We start from the raw sequence: 17,984 nt of genomic DNA on the forward strand, positions 1-17,984 counted from the left end.
TCGGATGTGAGGGTCTTTTTAAGCCATGCATTGGTGGAGAGAGGGAGGGGGGAGGGGGCTGGAGGGTGGCTTGGTACTAGGTAGTGGTCCTTAGAATTTGGGAACGCGTTCAACACGTCGCTGCGATTGCCTGGTTTATTACCACCCCGTACGGTGAACCTTTGGTAGAGACGAAAACTTTGAACCTGACCATGATCAGAAAATCTCTCAGCGGGCCCCTTGGCGCTGAGAGATTGATCTCTTTCCCTCCCTCTGTCTATAAGTATACCTCGTACAGCTCATTCCCTCTTCAAAGTGCATTGAACTCAGCTCTGGTTGCAGCTCTGGTTGCCCTTCGTGTGAAGAACTTCGCTGCCTTTGCTGGAAGGTTACCCGACGCCAAGTCTTGCCTCTCACGTGCATATTGCACTAAACCCAAAACAAACAATTGTTTACAATGGCTCCATCCGAGTCCTTCAACTCCTCCTGCTCTCCAAATGCATGTCATTTGGCCGAGACTCGACAACAACCGGTCCTTTGGGGAACTTGGTCATGGTTTTCCATCTTGAATACTAGGAACTAGTGGTTCATTGGCGTCCAACACGACGTCCTCTTCAAGATGTCCGACACCGAGAACGTATGACTTTACGCTTCCATTTCAGAGTATATTGCATTAACCAGCAACCGCAGTTCGTCTCTCAACTTCGCCAGCCCACCCGCTTTGGGATTCCTTCGCCTCAAAAACCTCTGGCAGATGTCACAGCGTTGGCAACCAACTCCCGCACTGCCATGCCGCCTCCAATATTCACCGGCCACAAGCGACAAGGCTCGAATCGTATGTATGGCTTGTCATAAGAGATGGAAGATGTTAACATGGGACAACAGTACCGGAGCCGAGTGCAAAAAGAAAGACACTTGCTGAGCGCGCAGGCGAACCTGTCAGACCAATAGGCGCGGCTCCAAAGACCAGCACTACCGCGAGCGTTGGACTAGTATCAGCCTTTCAGTCCAGAAATCCTTCAGCGTTCTCTCAATCCTATCGGAGCAACTCCAGAAATACCTCAAGCTCTTCGACGGCGTCTAATTTCTCGGCCAGTGTGGGCACTGGCATTCGACCGCCTACAATTCACCAAACATCAAGCATCGCCCGCCCAAAATCATCACTCGCCAAAGATAGAGGAACTCGATTGGCCGACTCGAGGCCTGCTACAGCACTAGGAACCCGTGGAAGGAATCAGGATGGTCCCAATAACAAATGTATGGTTTCCCTTTCTTCCCAACCCAGACCAAACGCGCGTGCTCCCGCTCGTGCACCCGTGAGGCTCGGACCCGTGAATGTACCCAAGAGAGATGCTCGAAATATTTCACCACTGAAGGGATTGGCGCCGTCTGCAATGCCGCTCAACCGGAATGTCTCGACAACGTCAATCACCCAGCAGATGTTGGGTCTTTCCTTGGCCCCTCAGACACCGACCCCCAAGGCACGTCGGCCAGAGCCCTCTTCAAGGCTTCCCCGTCCTTCGCCTCGATTGTCAACACCTCCTGTGAAGGAGCCTTTTACCCCAGCCCCCTTCCCTAAAGATCTTTTTACCACTCCTCACAAAACTCAAGTAAGACCATTTCTAACAAAAGATTCTAATCTAGTGGCGTGGGACCCCGAAGAACAGTATGGCAACATCGAGAGAATGTATGAAGATGTTTGCAAACATTACAAGGAAGCCATGGAAGACAACATGGAAGCAAAAGAGATCAACAACACTTACAAGTCCACCATCGCGAATCTTGAGCAAGATCGGAGAGACGCCACCGAAGTCATGATCGCTCTCAGGTGTGAGCTGGAAACCACAAAATATCGTCTGGAATCTGCCGACCGAGCAACCCAGGAGCTCAAACGAGACCAAGAAATCGAAATCGAAACCATCAAAAATCAACATAAAACAGAACTCGAAGGACTTCGCCAATCCCACCGAGACGATGTGGAGCGTTTGAAGTCGGACCACAGAGAGGATCTTCGTGAATTGAAGAAACGATTGGAAGACGAACTTGAACACGAACGTACGCAACGGATCCAGGCATTGAGCCAGGTGTCCACTCAGGGAGCCCTTGAGAGACAACGACATCAGATGGATCTCGAATCAAAGGAGCATGAGATGCGGAGTTTCAAGCTGGAGATTGATCGACTCAAGGCAGATCTTGAGCGAGAAAAACTCCTCAATGATGATCTCCGCCGCAACTTGTCCACCGCAGGCGACAACGCAATGAGCATGGAAAGTGCGCGCCAGGCGCTCCAGGCGAAGATTGAGTATCTGGAATCAGACAGCAAATCTCAGTCAGAAGCGTATGCTGCGATGGAAAGAAGAATGAATGAAGCTTTGGAGAAAGCGACAGAGTGCGAGGAGAAGCTAAGGAAGGAAGAAATCCTTCGCCGCAAACTGCACAACCAAGTGCAAGAATTGAAAGGCAACATTCGAGTCTTCTGCCGTGTCCGACCCACCAACGAAAGTCAAGCAGCCGAAGAGACGGCAAAGATCACATTTCCCGAATCGGACGAAGAAGTCAGAGACATTGAAATCAAAGGACCTGAGGAAACCAACAGCCTCGGGAAAGTGACAACAAAGACACACCAGTTCACATTCGATCGAGTCTTTGACCCGTGCAGCAGCAATGCGGACATCTTTGAGGAAATCAGCCAACTCATACAGTCCGCACTGGACGGTTACAACGTCTGCATATTCGCCTACGGGCAAACCGGCTCTGGAAAGACGTTCACCATGTCTTCTGAAGACGGCATGATTCCACGAGCCTTGCGACAGATATACGCTACTAGCAAAGAGCTAGAATCTCGAGGTTGGAGGTACACCATGGAAGGCAGCTTTGTTGAAGTATACAATGAAGAGCTGCGAGATCTTCTGGGAAAAGACTCCGACAACAACAACAAAAAACATCAAATTCTTCACGACAGCACCACATGTGAAACTACAATTACCGACGTGACCACCGTCAACCTGGATAGCCAAGATAAAGTCGAAGGCATCCTTGCGCAAGCTATGTCCCGTCGCTCGGTGGCCGCCACAAAAGCCAACGAACGCAGTTCTCGAAGCCACTCTGTCTTCATCCTCAAACTTGCAGGTTACAACACAGTGACGGGTCAGAAGAGCAAAGGCACGCTAAATTTGGTCGATCTCGCCGGTTCAGAAAGACTGTCTCATTCCAAGGCCGAAGGTGCACGGCTAAGAGAGACACAAAACATCAACAAGTCGCTCTCGTGCTTAGGCGACGTTATTGGTGCCCTTGGCCAGCAGCAAGCCAGTGGTTCAATCAACTCTAGAGAGAGTGGCAACAGTGTCGGATCCAACTCCTCATCATCCGCGAGCGGAGTAGGCGGAACACACATACCCTACAGAAACAGCAAACTCACCTACCTGTTGCAGTACAGCTTGGGTGGAAACAGCAAGACCCTGATGTTCGTCATGGTCGCGCCAGAGAAGAAGTGTCTCTCGGAGACGCTCACGAGCCTGAAGTTTGCAGAGAAAGTGTCGAAGACGAAGATTGGAGTGGCGAAGAAGATGGCAGGTGGGAAGTGAGCACGAGATTGTTTGGTTTTTGAGTCTTTATCATGTGTTGTGTCGGTTTTTAAGCAAGCGGTTCTGACCACTGATGGAATATCGACCTGATGACCCACTACATTTCATGTCATGAGCGGAAAATGTGCGGCGTTTGGCTTCTATGATTAGAAGATATTCGGAGGTTCACTCGTTTATCACTGGATTGATGGAGAGGCGTTGTGCAATCTTTACAATGGTGCTTTGAGATCGAATTGCGGGCGAGGTTTGAGTTGGGGTTGGGTTGGATAAGACCACAGCATGATTGGGGATTGTGTTTGTCTTTGTATACAGAAATCACAGCCTTGAATGGAACAATCTTTCAATAAGACGCTGGTGGTTCGAAACAACTTGCCCCCCTGCTGGTCATCGCTGGCTGCATTGCCACACTTGGAGCCTCTAAGAGCCCTTGACCAACCTGATGGCGTCGATGCTCGTCGCCGATGTTCTCTACACTTTAAACAACGATAAGGAGCCTCCATTTTACTATATCCTGGTGGTATATGTAACTACGATCGATCGATCTATCCCATCTAACCCTTTGTTAGATTTTCTCTTCTAACTACTGCATTACCTTACGCTTTAGCGTCTTTCAACTCTCTAACGATCCCCCTGGCGATCCACTCGGCAATGCCCATAGTGCTGATCATGGGGTTCACGCCGCTCGCCGAGGGAAACACACTCGCGTCGGCGACATAGAGTCCCTGGGTGCCAAAGACCTTGCCCTTTGCGTCGACCACGCCGGTCTTTGGTGAGGACGCCATGCGGCACGTCCCCATCTGGTGCGCCGAGCCGACGGTGCACGGGCCCGGGTCCGCGAGCCACAGCCTGCGGGCCTCGGCCAGGAAGATGTTGAAGGAGGAAAGGTCGTCGTCGATGGCAGCAGGCGTGGATTTCGGGTCTAGGGAGGAGGAGGAGGGCCGCACCCAGCGCTCGACGGACGGATGGGCCGAGTCGATCTCCACGGCGCCCATGACGAAGGCGGCACGCATGCCGCCCTCCATGCCCGCGAAGATGTGGGCTCTGTCGCGCGCCGAGGGCGTGTAGGCGACCCGCGCTCGTTTCCGGGTCGGGTCCTTGGGGTCGATGTACACCTTGCCTGTGTCGGCGTCGCGGGTGATGCAGACGAAGCCGGTGGAAAAGGCGTGTTTGGCGGCGTTGAGCCGGTACTCGATGGCCGCGGACAGGGCACTCTTCTTGTTGTCGGTGAGGGCGTGCTGCGGGCGGAAGGGCACGGTGAGCAGGCCGAATCCCGGAGTCGAGCAGATGACCTCGACTTTGGGGCCGTGGTGTTTGCCGTCTTGGTCTTCGAGACCGGTCATGGCGACGGTCAGGATCGCGCCTTCCCATGGGTTGGTCCGGTGCGGCCACGTCGCCCGGACTGTGTTGGTCGGGTGCAGGTGCAGATGTGCTCCGATGTGAGGGTTCTTGAGTCCGCTGCGCTGGAGGACCAGCGGCGATTGCAGCGTGCCGGCAGACACGATGACGCGTTTGGCCGAGATGGTGAGTTCTCGAGTCGTGCTTCGGTCGCGGGACGTCCATATTGCCTTGACGCCCGTGGCCGTCTTGATTCCCTTGTGCTCGGAAAACACAATCTCTTCGACCCAGCAGCCTTCGACGAACTCGGCGCCGTGGGCCGCGGCGTCGGGGAACCAGCAGTTCGCGGGCCCTTGCTTGGTGGCGCTGGCACAGCCGTAGGTGCAGTAGCCACAGAAGTGGCGCTTGGAAACGCCCGTGTTCTGGGGCACAATCTGCACGGCGATGCCGAGGCGGCGGGACCCTTCGAGCAGGGTCCTGTTGGCGAAGTTGAGCTCGATCTTTCCGAGCGCCTCGGGATCGGTGGCCCTCGCGACGCCCATGCGCTCGCAGACCGTGTCGAGACAGTCCTGGTACTCTGCGCTCAGGAAGTGAGGGAGATTGTCGGCCGCCCATTCCTCGCGCACCGGTCGTGGAGGCTGCAACGAGGCTGACCAGTTGACTGTGCCGCCACCGCCGAACGTGCTCCCGGCCAAGATGCCAACGGAGGCATCGTCCGAGACCATCAAGCCGCCATTCTCCATCAAATGCTCCCCCGCGCTGGGGGCGGACATGGGAAAATGCGTAGACGGGAAGTGATAGGACTTCTCGAGGACCAGGCACTTCAGACCAGCACGGGATAGATGTGAGGCGACCACGCCGGCGCCGCATCCAGATCCGATAATCACAACATCGGCCGAGAGTGTCGTGGACACGGATGGGGAGGCGAAGTCATGAAATTTGAAGTCGTAGCTTGGATTGCGCTCGATGTGCTTGGGGATCTCGGGGAAGTCGAGAATGCGGTGCAGATTGGGAGAAGTACCAAGCCAAATCTGTCTCGCTAAGCCGCTGAGGGACTTGTGGACTGCTCTCAGGAGAGGTAACCTGGCTGAGGACCACTGGCAGACTATTCTGCAACGGGTCTCGAGGTCCTGTTTGTGGATTGGCGTGGTGTATCCTGTCAAGATATAGGAGCCCGCGGTGGTATTGAATAATGAGAGAACAAAACCCAATCCTTGTGCGTTTGAAGGAGGGACAAAGAGCTTGAATTTTCGTTCCACGGCTTGTCTGTACTTGGGATCTGAGACAGCGTCCTCAAGCAGGTATGCTCGTGCCACATCCTCAGGGAGACCCTCTGGCTGATACAGCTTCAGTCTGGAAAGCGCCTCATCGAACTCTGTGGACTGGCCGCCATCTGCTCTCGAAGAGGCCGGGATAGACGGTACGAAGACTTCGAGGATCGAGAACAAGGTGTCCCATTGATCCTTGGTGAAGACCTCGCCCTCAGGAGCTGGAGGCAGAGGCGCGGGAAGAGACGAGAGATTGGCCAGGTTCTCGATCAGAGACATCGTTGGTCTCTGGAGCTTCGAATCCTTGGGGGAAAACAAGGGCAGCTTTGTGTTGGTTTTGTTTGGTGTTGTGTCTAGTCAAGCAGCGCAATATGTAATATTGATCTTGGGGCGGAGGCCGAAAACACAGTATTTGTTGATCGGCTACCGTGTGGGTGCCGTACTTCGTGTACCACTAGGCTTGGGGTCAGCTTATGGTGCACATGGTGGATAGGCGTCCTGTTGTTCGAGAGAATGACCACCGAGCAGCCACTTTCAGATTGCGGCCTGGTATTCTCGTAGATCGCTAGACGATAGTGATGAGATTCGCGGAGGATGCTAACGAGCTGACTACCTCGGCAGGTACCTAGGCAATAGGTAGTGTTCTAGGCCCCGTCACCACCCACCCCAGCTCTTTGTCCCCAAGCTCCATACAAATAATATGGGGAGGAAAAGATAGACCAGGCGAAGGGGATTATCACACGACGATACGACAGACACGAGTAGGTTAACGGCGATTGGGGGCCATTTGCGCACGTCAGCACTTACTGACTTGGGTAAAATTATTCTCTACGCCAGCCTTGCATACCAAGGACAACCAAGCGGGCTGCGGAAGAGGCTCGCACGGCTAACCGGTCGCTGCTCATTGCAATACATAAGTCATCCATTTGGCATGAGCCTGAATCTTGTGATGGGCTGAAAGCAGGTGCTTGCGCACATAGAGTGGCCGCGTAGTCCAAGCGCCTTCACAGACATGTCTGGCTCCTGTCTCAAGAGCCACTCCGAGTACAGCATGCGGCCCACATACGGAATCACATGGCATACACGCATCGACAGTGTCGTTCGGCTTCCTTGTGACTCTGGTAGGCTCGATCGTCGCCGTTCTCACGCCTGATTTGTCCAATTCCATACCCCTTCATAGACACTCAATGCAGTCAGCCCTCCGCTTGGATCTCGTAGCTGTTGGATTTGTGTTTCGGCTCGAATCGAAAGTCAGGATGCGCAGGCCCCAAGAACATTTCGCTTTGATCTTCGTTAGTGGTTCCGTCTTGAGGAAAGAGATCGGGGAAAGCGCTCACCTGATCTTGATCCAGTCCTTGTAGTTATCACTGGCCATCAAAGTCTCAAGCTCATCCCGTCCGCGGTATCGAGGAGGTCGATCCTGGATGTTGGGAGGCAGATACTCCAACAACCCGACCGGCACGTACCGGCAAGCAAAGCTGAGCCATTCGAGCAAGAACCGTCGCGTCTGCCCAACGCCGATCTCGTCACTGCCCCATGCTTCCAGTCCGTACCGACAGAAACGCTCAACCATCTGCAGCCGTTCTGAGGATGACTTGTCCAAATACTGCCCTGCCGCGATTTCTTCGAAGAGCCATGGCTTGATAAGCGCCCCTCGACCCGCCATGACTCCGTCAACTCCAGCGTGCTGAAAATGATCATAGTAATGCTCATGTGAGAAGACGTCGCCATTGCCGATGAAGAAGACTTTACCGTTCCTGGATCCTTTGTGGCCGTTTGGTTGATCGCGCTCGTCCGGTTCATGGATAGTGTCAGCTTGAGCGTCTGCCTCCTCGTTTAGCTCCTGTATCAGAGACGCGGTCTCCTTAATGTAATCCCAGTCTGCAGAACGGGTATATCTTTGCTGTCTTGATCGACCATGTAGAGTTATAGCCGCGACACCACAGGCGTCTCCACGCGCACGCCCACTGCCTAGCACGAGGCGATTGACCAGTTTCTGTGCGGTCGGTTGCTTGTCCCGAGTCCCTGTTCGAATCTTCACTGTGACTGGTATCTCGCCCGAGACCATGTTCATCCCCCTCAGCATCTTCTCTAGTTTATGTGGCGAATCCATTAGAGCCGAACCCGCACCTTCTTTGTAGACCAGGTCAATCGGGCAACCCACGTTGAGATCTACCACCCGAAGACCTCGAGGCAATAACGTGGTGAGGATCTCGGTTGCTTTGACTGCTAGCCAAGGCTTGTTGGCGGCGATTTGCGCACCAAACCGAAGGTCTTGTTTCTGATCATACTCGAACACTATGTTGTTGCTGCCTTTGATCGAGAAGGTCGGGGGTTGTATTTCCGATTCGTGGGCTTTAAGCAGAGCCCATTCAGACTTCTGGCCTTGCAACAACGGTAAAGACATGGCCATTTCTGAGTAGGTAAACGTCGCGCCGAGAGAGGTACACAAACGCCGAAAGGGCAGGTTCCCCTGTGTGGTCAAGGGTGCTAGAATCGGCGTCTCAGGACCAAAGTACAAACGACGTTTCTCTGATGGCCTCAGAGGAGGATCCTGAAAAGCTGCCCTCGATTCTTGCGTGCTCTCCCCACCCGGCCCGTTTCGACTGGACTCGGGCTCCGGAGACGAGGAGTTGCGAAAGGATTTGTTTCCACCTCGACCCTGATGGGCTGGGTTTTGAGTCTGTTTCTCGAGCCAATGCAGATATTGATCTGACTTTGGGGTTGTGACTTTCTTCTTGGTCAGCTGAATTCTTTGCTGAGAAGTAAGGGCATTTGCCACGCCGGCCTCCTCGTCTTCAGATGTAGTCTCGGCATGTTTTGCCATCCGTTCGGCATCCTCGATCAAGACCAGTTCCAGTCGGCCGTCACCGTGGTCTACTTCTTTAGAATGAGATCCAACAAAACGGCATTTCCATCCAGCGGGACATTTTCCCTTCACTTCCCATACAGGACACAGGCCGTTGAATGTGGAGAGGTCTTTTCTTTTGTAGTCGCTGAGGTATTTCCGGATGTCGTGCTCGAAACGACACCTGTCTCCGTAGGCACATGAATCTGGTGAGAACTCAGGTCTGTAGACTCGACTGGAACACAACCCTACTTCGTCCCGCGAACTACCGAATTCGCGGGCTTTGTTCTGACCTTTCTTCTTCTCGCGGTGGCGGTTACCTTTGCTGTTATGGCTCGCTGGTTGCCTATCTTTGTGGTGAAAGGCCTCGGCAGCATCATCATCGGCCCCATCACGGGCATCTTCCAGTCCGACCACATCGTCAGCTTGCAGCAGGAATTCTTCCTTGATGGGCACTGTTCCCTTCCTTCGTTTGTGATCCTGGGGCTCTGTCGATGCATCCATTTCACCAGCCTTGCGCTTAACTATGGCCGGAGCCTCATCTGGTGGTTGGCCAGAGATGTTATGCGGAGAAACATCATTAGATGTCCCATTAATTGAGGTATCAAGTTGAGGCTGATCCACAGAATTTTCCATCAGTGATTAAGCACTCCTCGGTTTCCAAGGTGAGCTTCAGCCTACTTCGCTGAGACGCCGGCTGTATGTTTCACACCTTCAAATAGAAAGATCAGGCAGGCCGCGAGTTGGTAGGCAATATAAAATCGAGAGCAAATCTGCAAGAGTTTTATGAACGTTTTCGGTCATAATCGTGAGAAATTGTGCCAAGGCTTCGGAAAATCTTCCCGGAGGTTTATCCGACCATGCGAGGCATGGTTGTTTTGCTTGCCTCTCGACCTCCAACGCTGGCGAGACTTCGATTATTGCTTACGACTTCTCCAGAAGCCCAGTGCCCGGCATTTCAAAAGCCGTGGCACAACAAGAGGTCGCAAAAGCGCTATCCCGGCAGCCCACATTTCCTCTCCTGAGCCGCCGGCGTGGAGGATGATGATCATTCGCAGAACCGCTGGCCCCCAGTGCGATTCGTCTCCTAGGATTAAGTGTCGCGCCTGCCTCAGGAGGACAATTGGACGATTCCCTGTGCATGTGCAAAGAATCTGCCAGATTGAGGGAAACGTCAGGATGATATCGAGGAACATCCTCTTCGCGGAGTACAGTGCACTTGCTCGATATATTGATGTTGACTTGGAGAATAACTGAAGCCTGAGAGGTCCCTCAACTACTACTACAGACCCTTCCCCCGGCCGTTTCTGCACGGTTGATAACTCGACATCATTACTGGACAACTAGAATGGTTTGTTGTCTCGAAGGATTTGGTTCTCCTACATACGGTAAAGGCTACTGCTTAGTATACCAATACCTTCGAGGTCTCCACCCCCTCCCCAGGCAACCGCGTTTCAACCATACACAGCCTCACTCACCCCTCGATGCATTGACTACTCCCATGAATCAATGCACCAGGGGGATTATATATCGTGCGTGCCCCCATTAAAAGCACTTGGATTCTCAGGTAGGAAGACTCTTACCTTTCTCCATCAATACCATTATCGCTTCCTCACTGCTCTGATTGTATTTTGTTGGCTTCAAAGCCAGCAGCATCAACATGGTTTCTTTCAGCAAACCCCTACCGTCACTCGACTTTGAGTCGACCGTTCGTCTCATGCTCATCCTCAACAATTCCATCGCCCTGAGCCTCAGCTTCGCCGTGATGTTTCCGATTTTCATCGTCTTGGGGGCAGTGTTGGCTATATCCTTGCTTTACAATCTGTTTGTCATCCTGCTCAGAATCCGTCAAAAACGTCCAAGATGGAGTGACAACAACCGCGACGGCGACGAGGATATCCGGTGCCCATCTATCTTTCAATTGGCGATCGATACGCTTGGCGTCCTTGCGTTCCTGGTCCTATACGTCTGCAGCACCATTGAGACCGCCACCATGGGGAGCTGGAGATGGCCTCCAACGATGTTGATGGCATACTCGTCCATTGGAGCCCTAGTTGCCTTGTAAGTCAAAACCTATCCTCAGAGCACAAACACACTGCCATATCGAAGCGTTTGACGTATAATCTCTGACTATTGATATCAGTTTCATGCATTCCGGGGTGGCTATCACCAACCTCAATCGATACATTCGGTATCGACAGAGCCTAGGCCCACGGTGTCCACACTGCCATCAAGCTATTGGCAGTATGGTTGGGCCGCAAATTGCCCTACCTCCCTCGCCTGTTGAAGGGTGTCAGGGACCGGCGGTCCCAAGACAAAGCTTCTCCGCGAATTCGGTGGGCGAAAATGAAGCAGACACGCTGATTATGAAGACTTGAATCAAAGAGCTGGAGGCAGAACTTGCGTGCAGCAACGACTACAATACCAGGTTCCATCACGATGGACATGTCTCACTGAGCGCAGGACTGCTATTGAGGCACTGGGTGTCACGTTGATCGTGTCTCAAAATTGGTTGGTACAGCGGTGGATATGTAGCAGGCCGGTCTGTGTGGGTGAGGTGATGAACAGTTTCGGAATGGTCTCCTGTCGTTCATTTGGCTTTGGAGACATTGCTACTTCCCAAGATGCTGCGGGGTGATCGCAAGAGGCCAGTCGCTCATTTAGTGGTCTGTGCAGAGAGGTCGATCACAGTACCATGTGTGATAGTGTTATTTGCAGGAGCGGCTGTGATGTCTGGGATGCTCATGGGAGATTAGAGTGCCGGCGGTAGTAATCACAATGCGCCCTCAAGGCAGAAAAGCAATCATGCAACCATGATAGATGGCCACGTTGAGAAGCTGACGATGGGGTTGTCAGCTTGAACAGGTCACGTGGACGGAGCGACTTTCTCTAGGGAATTCTCGGGGACTGTGTCACCGAGGAACAGAACATCCGCAAGTTGCCACCTTCGCATTCGACATGACTGGCAGGATGTTTGTCTCAGTCCTGGTGGCGAGCCTGTCACTGCCCCTTGTCTGCGAAGTTCAGCCTGAAGCACCACCACCACCCACCCATCACTGTTCTGTCCCAAGTCTCGCACGGTCCCACCACCCCGGCACCATCGGCTTCCACGCCTTCCAGAAGCCTTTGCAGCTGCAAGGGGAACAACTGGAACCCTGCGTGGCTGAGTGGCCACTGTCCTTGGGGCAAACCCTCCGAAGATGCCACTCAGATGCAGACCTCGACAGATGAGTTTCGGTAATCAATGACAGCATTGACGCACACTCCTGCCAAAGCTTGCAAATGCAGCTTCTTTACCGATCTTCAGTCAACAATCTGCCCACAACTCACCGTGGAAAGCTGTCAGAGTGGTCCCCAATGAGGAAGAGATCTAGCGCCTCCGCTCTCCAAAATTCAGCCCGCCAGACCACAAGGTCAAATTTACCTTCTCAGCTCAAGGATCCAGAAGAACCTACCTATCCCTAGAAGAGCAGAGAATATGGAGAAGACACAAGGTCACACGAGCAACTGTCTGAAAGAGGCATGCAGGGGCCTTCCAAGGATTAACAGTGGCCAGGGTTTCATGTTGATGATCGAACTATCTCCGAAGGGCGAAATGTTCGCAAGGCTCCGAAACATTTTTCAAAACCTCATGCCTCATTCCAGTGTACCCCGGTTCGCCCGTACCTTGCAGAGAAGTTGCTGTTGGCATGAATGGCACATGGCAGATCCGTCAAGGGGCGTCGTACACGCATCACATGGCTCCACCCATGCTCCGCAAGGCTGTCTGCAAATGCCGCATCTTCTGTTGGCCGTCCAGATCCCACCAACCTCGGCAGGGCTTTGACGTTTGACATTTAGCAAGGGTGTGGAAGGCGACACAGTTTCTGACCCAGCCTTATTACTTACAAGATGGGTTTATCCCACTTTGGGTGCCGACTGGAGATGAAAGGTAAATGTGAGTGAATAATATTGATCAGAATTCGGGGAGCCCGCGAAGACAGCCACCCACCTAGCCACTCGTGCAACCCAAACTCCATTCTGTGGCCATGATTATTGCCCCTACAAGGCCCTTTGGAAGGAGGCAAGTCTGATCTACAGTTGTCATTTGTTGTACTTCCATTCTAAACATTACTGATCCAGAATTGGGTCATAGCGCCCAGGCGATACACAGACATTGGGCGGACTGCGGTGATCAAGCGATGAACTTGAGCGTATCCAATATCTGCCTGCAGAGATCATTAACAACCCCTACTTAAGCCAGCTAATGCAAAATGATTGAACCCCTACCTAGGTACAGAGTATGGTGGTCTCTAGTCATGGTCGAACTGACCCAACTGATTCGGAGAGACAGACTCGGCAAATTTTCTCCAAGGCACGCACGCCCACATCTTGCGAACAAGCATCAATACAATAACGTAACTGAGCACGAAAGGGGAATTTGATCGTCTGGCGATTGCTCGGCCTCCAAGGCGCGCAATCTGGCTGGATAGCCTAGCGAGGCTTTGGGGTTCAACCTGCTGACGGGTGTTTTACCCATACGAGTACACACGCCAACGAGAGCCGTCTGTTGGAAGTCATCGCCATTGCATCAGTGGACGAACCATCTGCAAAGTAACCCCCCAGATGAAGCTATCTCTCGCTTTTATCTGTGCTGCGATCAGCGATACAAAGCTCGCTATTTCGAACTCTGCTAAAGCTATGCTCATGATTGCATCACCATGCGGATAAGCAGCGAGGGCAGGCGGGCGATGCTTCGTTGCTAACGGGATGTTTCGTGCAGCAACCAAATTCCCGAAAGGAGGGAAAAGCCCTCCATCCCATGTCCCATACCCGAAGTAAGAGATGACAAAATTATTGGTCCGTGGAGACTGCTTGATTATCCGTCGTTGTCAGACGCTGGAGATGATTTTGCAGGCTGCCACGGTTGGCTTTGAGGAAAGCCACATGGATGCCCATACGACGCCACAAAATCTCGCATTCCTAGACCACCGTTCTGGGCTATTAGTGCCAGTTATTACGTTCAATGACAAAAGCGTGCATAGACAATTAATAACCTCCAGACCTGATTCTGGCAGAGATGCTCTTCGGGCAAATGGCTGACAGCACACGAGGCCAGTTGAGCCGGATGTAGCACGCCTTTTGACCCCCTCCAGAGACGTGGGATGGGCGCTTGAAAAATCGTCAGAAGGGCCGACAACCGGTGGACCCTAGGCTACGAACCCTGCATCTCCAGGGCACTGGCAATAAAGGAAACTACCCAGTTTACTGAGAGGCCGCCAGGCTCAACCCGCCATACTTGAAGGGGTTGGTGGGTGCTCCGACCGACCCACACAACAGCAGTTACGGTCAAGGAATGATGGGATGGGAACTCCTTTTGCGGCAAGACCCCGAAAAGTTACATTTTCTGGTACCGTGGAATCGGTGCAGGCCGGGTTCTCTCAAGAGAAAGATCCGCATTCGCCATGGATGAAGAATGACACGACCTCAATCCTCGTTAGGCCAACGGCTTGGCTTGTGACACTTGGGCGTCAAGAGTGGGCGCCCAGGAGAGGGGAGTCTATACGAGTACCTCCGAAGCAAACACAGAGCTGGATATCGGAAAGGTGCAAATGGCACCGGTTGGAGAGAGAATCTAGGCTTGAACCGGGCCTCAGCCTGCTTGTTCCTTTGCCTGTACCTCGTACCTAGGTAGTATGTTATGAAACAGTTCTAGCCGAAGATTCGCTTTGGTGATGCCGTGGCCGTTCCGGTCGTTCCTTCAAAGTCTTCGTTCAGGTTCCAAGGTGCCCATCCAACAGGTGTCATACTGGGAATGAGGCCTCCTGAGCACATCAAACCACAAAGAGTTCGGGTATGCTGAGGAGGATTGAGTACTCGGCAGGCAGCGAGGGTGTTGAATGACGCAGAAATCACATCTTCGAGTGCCGTCCGCAGAGCTAGAGCTAGCTCTATAATGTGATGGATAGGAGGAGGAATGGTCGATCGCCACGGAAGTTCTCAGTAGTTGAGCAATTCGTTCATCTCGAATACGCTGGGATGAGGTAACTCGCCTTCTTGCTACGTCTTTGGTCAGGGCTTCCAGAATGGCGAAGGGGCGACTCCCTCGTTCTCGAGTGTGGGCACCCGGTGGGCACCCACCACTACCGAGGGTCCGGACGACGAGTAGAGTTGCAATTGTGGATGCAGGCTGTAAGTTTGACGTGTTGGCTAAGATGATGGCTCACTAGGCCTAGCGGCGGTGGGCGATGGGCGATGGGCGGTGGGCGGTGGGAGGAGCCTGACACTGGGCACAGTGGGCAGGCTGGCCGGCGCAGGGATCTGGGAGCCGAGAGTGCCCATCCAGTTCCCATCCAGTGCCCGTGAAGCCCGTCGTGCCCGTACACAGAACCAACAACCACTGCTCGTAACGACTCGACTCGCATGGAACTAAACCCGTACAGACAACGTCCCAGCCTGTATCAACTACCACGTACAAACCTACTACTCATCATCCTCATCGCCGACTCACACTTCTATCCTCTTGCATTCCAGCCTTTCCATGCAATAGACTTATCAACGACGCCTGTGGTGTAGACTCTACCTACACGCACTGAACTCCCCAACGCAGCTTCCCCACCTTATCGTCGCTCATTTTGCCCCATCTCCAACCTCACTTCCGTCGCCGCGCTTTCACCACCACCATCTCCCGGGCGACCTCATCACGTCACCGCCCTCGCCGACTCTCTCCTCGACCTTGTACCACCGGCGACGACAACCGCGTTCGATAGCATCCTCTCAATATCCTCTCCGACCGTATCTTCCGCAGGTCTATGTTAGAATACGAAGAAAGTCCTCCGCCACTCAATCACTCGCCTTCTCCGAGTGATCGGTCGCATTTCACCTCTCGAGATACGACCCCAGTAACACCCGTCGGCAACGGGCCGTTCTTTGGCAGGAAGACAGAGAAGGACACGCTCCCGTGGTTCAGGAAACCCATCGACGTAGGACGCACCACCACGAGACTTTGTTTAGACACCGACTCTTCCCTCCTCGCTCCGGACTTCGACGACAACTCTTTCCCAACCTTTGGCGCCTCGCCACCACATAGGGGCATGGCGAGCGTAGCCAACCCTCTCGATATCTCCTTGAGGCAGACCTCGACTTCGCCACGTGGAAACCAACCGTCAAACTTGACCTCTGCGCTGCAGCGGAGTGACAGTGAAGAGAAGCGCATGATGGCCAACCCAACACCAGACACCGCGCTCAACCGCCCCTTACCGCAGATGCCTTCCAGTTCCTCCAATGACTTCGCCAATTTTGAGCATGGTGCAAGGCCGATCTCGGTGAAGGGCATGGCGAATGACAGGGCCCGACGCGAGAGTCTGGCCCAGAGCCTCAACGCAGGCATGAGCTGGGGAGGAATCTCGGTCGGGAGCTGGATACGAGACGAGTAAGCCCGTTATTGATGCTTTTTGAAACGTCTAGGATGCTAATTTGTGTAAAGTATGGTCATGTCCGGAACCTCGCCCTTCACCTTCAATTCGCCCTCGTTCCATTCCTCCTCTTACCTACCCAAACTCGAGGCCAACTTCATGAAAGACTTCTCTTGCTGCGGCCTCACCCTGCCTACCTTACACGATCTCCTACAGCACTACGAAGAAGCCCACGCGCAGAAGGATCCGCAGCAGTCCAGTACAAGTCAGCAAGTCGTTCCGGATAGCCGAGCTGCAATTGCTGCCACTACGGCGGCTCAGGTCCAGCAAGAGGCCCAACAGCGCAATCAACAGCAGCAACAGTCACACAATGGTCCTGGTCGGCCGTTCGGGGCGCAGCAGAACGCGGCCCAGAATGTCCACCGACCGTCGGGATTTTCCAGCACGTTGCAGACAATCCCGGACATGGACACAGTTGAGGACATGGAGATGGATGATATTGATGGAGCTGATGAGACGACACCACCACCGAATCTGTACACTCAAAATCAATCCCAAACTTCGCCCCAGACCTCCTTCGCGGCACCCTCGCAACAGCCTCAAATACCGCAACTCAACACTACCATGATGCAAGGGCATCAAGCCTACCGGCAGTCCACTCCCAACACGCCCGTGGCGCCAGGGCGCAATGCGGCACGCTTCCAGGGTAACACTTCATCCACGTTGATGCCAAACCCCATGCAGCAGTTTCAAGACCTGCAGACCGGGTATCGGGGTACCCCAGACTCGTCCGCTCCCGGCACGCCCGGCGAAATGGGTGACGGCATGATGGACGGCATCGACGACATGTCCATGCAGAACCTTGCCTTGTACAATGGTCTTCCTAACGGGATTGGTGGCTATAATTTCGGCATGAATAACGACATGATCGATCTTTGCATAGACGAGCCATCGAAACGTCTCTTTTCGACCGGTAACCAGGGCGTTAACCAAGGGCAAGCCGGGCAACAAGTGCCGCAGAATCGACTTGGGACTGGCCAGTACGGAGCAAATAGCGAAATTGCAAGGACAATACGCGAACGGCAAGCCGCTGCCGGACTACCCGACACAACGACAAACATTCTTCCGCACGAAGAACCTAAACCGTTCCGATGCCCCGTAATTGGCTGCGAGAAGGCTTACAAGAACCAGAACGGGTTGAAATATCACAAAGCGGTAAGTGATCACGAACTCGTTGTGTGACGGTTAACTAACGTTGAGCTAGCATGGTCACAATAACCAGCGACTTCATGAGAATGGGGATGGCACGTTCTCCATCGTCGATCCCGATACCCAGGCACCCTATCCTGGCACCATGGGAATGGAAAAGGAGAAACCTTACAAGTGCGATGTTTGTCAGAAACGGTACAAAAACTTGAACGGGCTCAAGTACCACAAGACACACTCACCGCCTTGCAACCCCGAACTTCAGCTGAACGCGAACAAGAGCCCATCACTCGGTATGCCCAACATGATTGCTGGTCAACCAACAGGCAATATGGGAGCTGGTCTCTCGGGAGATCTGTCCATGATGTGA

General features: G+C 53.4%; 5 protein-coding genes across 5 annotated transcripts; 3 read left to right on the plus strand and 2 right to left on the minus strand.

Moving 5' to 3' along the window:
- Positions 1–598: 598 nt before the first annotated feature.
- Z520_02344 (uncharacterized protein) lies at positions 599–3,563 on the plus strand (the record flags this gene model as incomplete). Its single annotated transcript, XM_016772858.1, has 3 exons — positions 599–616; positions 670–814; positions 865–3,563. The coding sequence occupies 3 exons, from the start codon at positions 599–601 to the stop codon at positions 3,561–3,563; spliced, it is 2,862 nt and encodes a 953-aa protein (XP_016636328.1).
- Positions 3,564–4,156: 593 nt separating this feature from the next.
- On the minus strand, positions 4,157–6,445 carry Z520_02345 (uncharacterized protein; the record flags this gene model as incomplete). Its single annotated transcript, XM_016772859.1, has 1 exon — positions 4,157–6,445. The coding sequence occupies one exon, from the start codon at positions 6,443–6,445 to the stop codon at positions 4,157–4,159; it is 2,289 nt and encodes a 762-aa protein (XP_016636329.1).
- Positions 6,446–7,359: 914 nt separating this feature from the next.
- Z520_02346 (uncharacterized protein) lies at positions 7,360–9,650 on the minus strand (the record flags this gene model as incomplete). Its single annotated transcript, XM_016772860.1, has 2 exons — positions 7,360–7,447; positions 7,504–9,650. The coding sequence occupies 2 exons, from the start codon at positions 9,648–9,650 to the stop codon at positions 7,360–7,362; spliced, it is 2,235 nt and encodes a 744-aa protein (XP_016636330.1).
- A 1,024-nt stretch (positions 9,651–10,674) lies between these two features.
- Z520_02347 (uncharacterized protein) lies at positions 10,675–11,079 on the plus strand (the record flags this gene model as incomplete). The annotated part of the gene is made up of 1 exon (XM_016772861.1): positions 10,675–11,079. One exon carries the CDS (start codon positions 10,675–10,677, stop codon positions 11,077–11,079), a length of 405 nt encoding a protein of 134 aa, XP_016636331.1.
- A 4,726-nt stretch (positions 11,080–15,805) lies between these two features.
- Positions 15,806–17,984, plus strand: Z520_02348 (uncharacterized protein; the record flags this gene model as incomplete). The annotated part of the gene is made up of 3 exons (XM_016772862.1): positions 15,806–16,425; positions 16,480–17,623; positions 17,673–17,984. 3 exons carry the CDS (start codon positions 15,806–15,808, stop codon positions 17,982–17,984), a joined length of 2,076 nt encoding a protein of 691 aa, XP_016636332.1.

Source organism: Fonsecaea multimorphosa, assembly GCF_000836435.1.
Source record: "Fonsecaea multimorphosa CBS 102226 unplaced genomic scaffold supercont1.3, whole genome shotgun sequence".
NCBI lineage: Eukaryota > Fungi > Ascomycota > Eurotiomycetes > Chaetothyriales > Herpotrichiellaceae > Fonsecaea > Fonsecaea multimorphosa.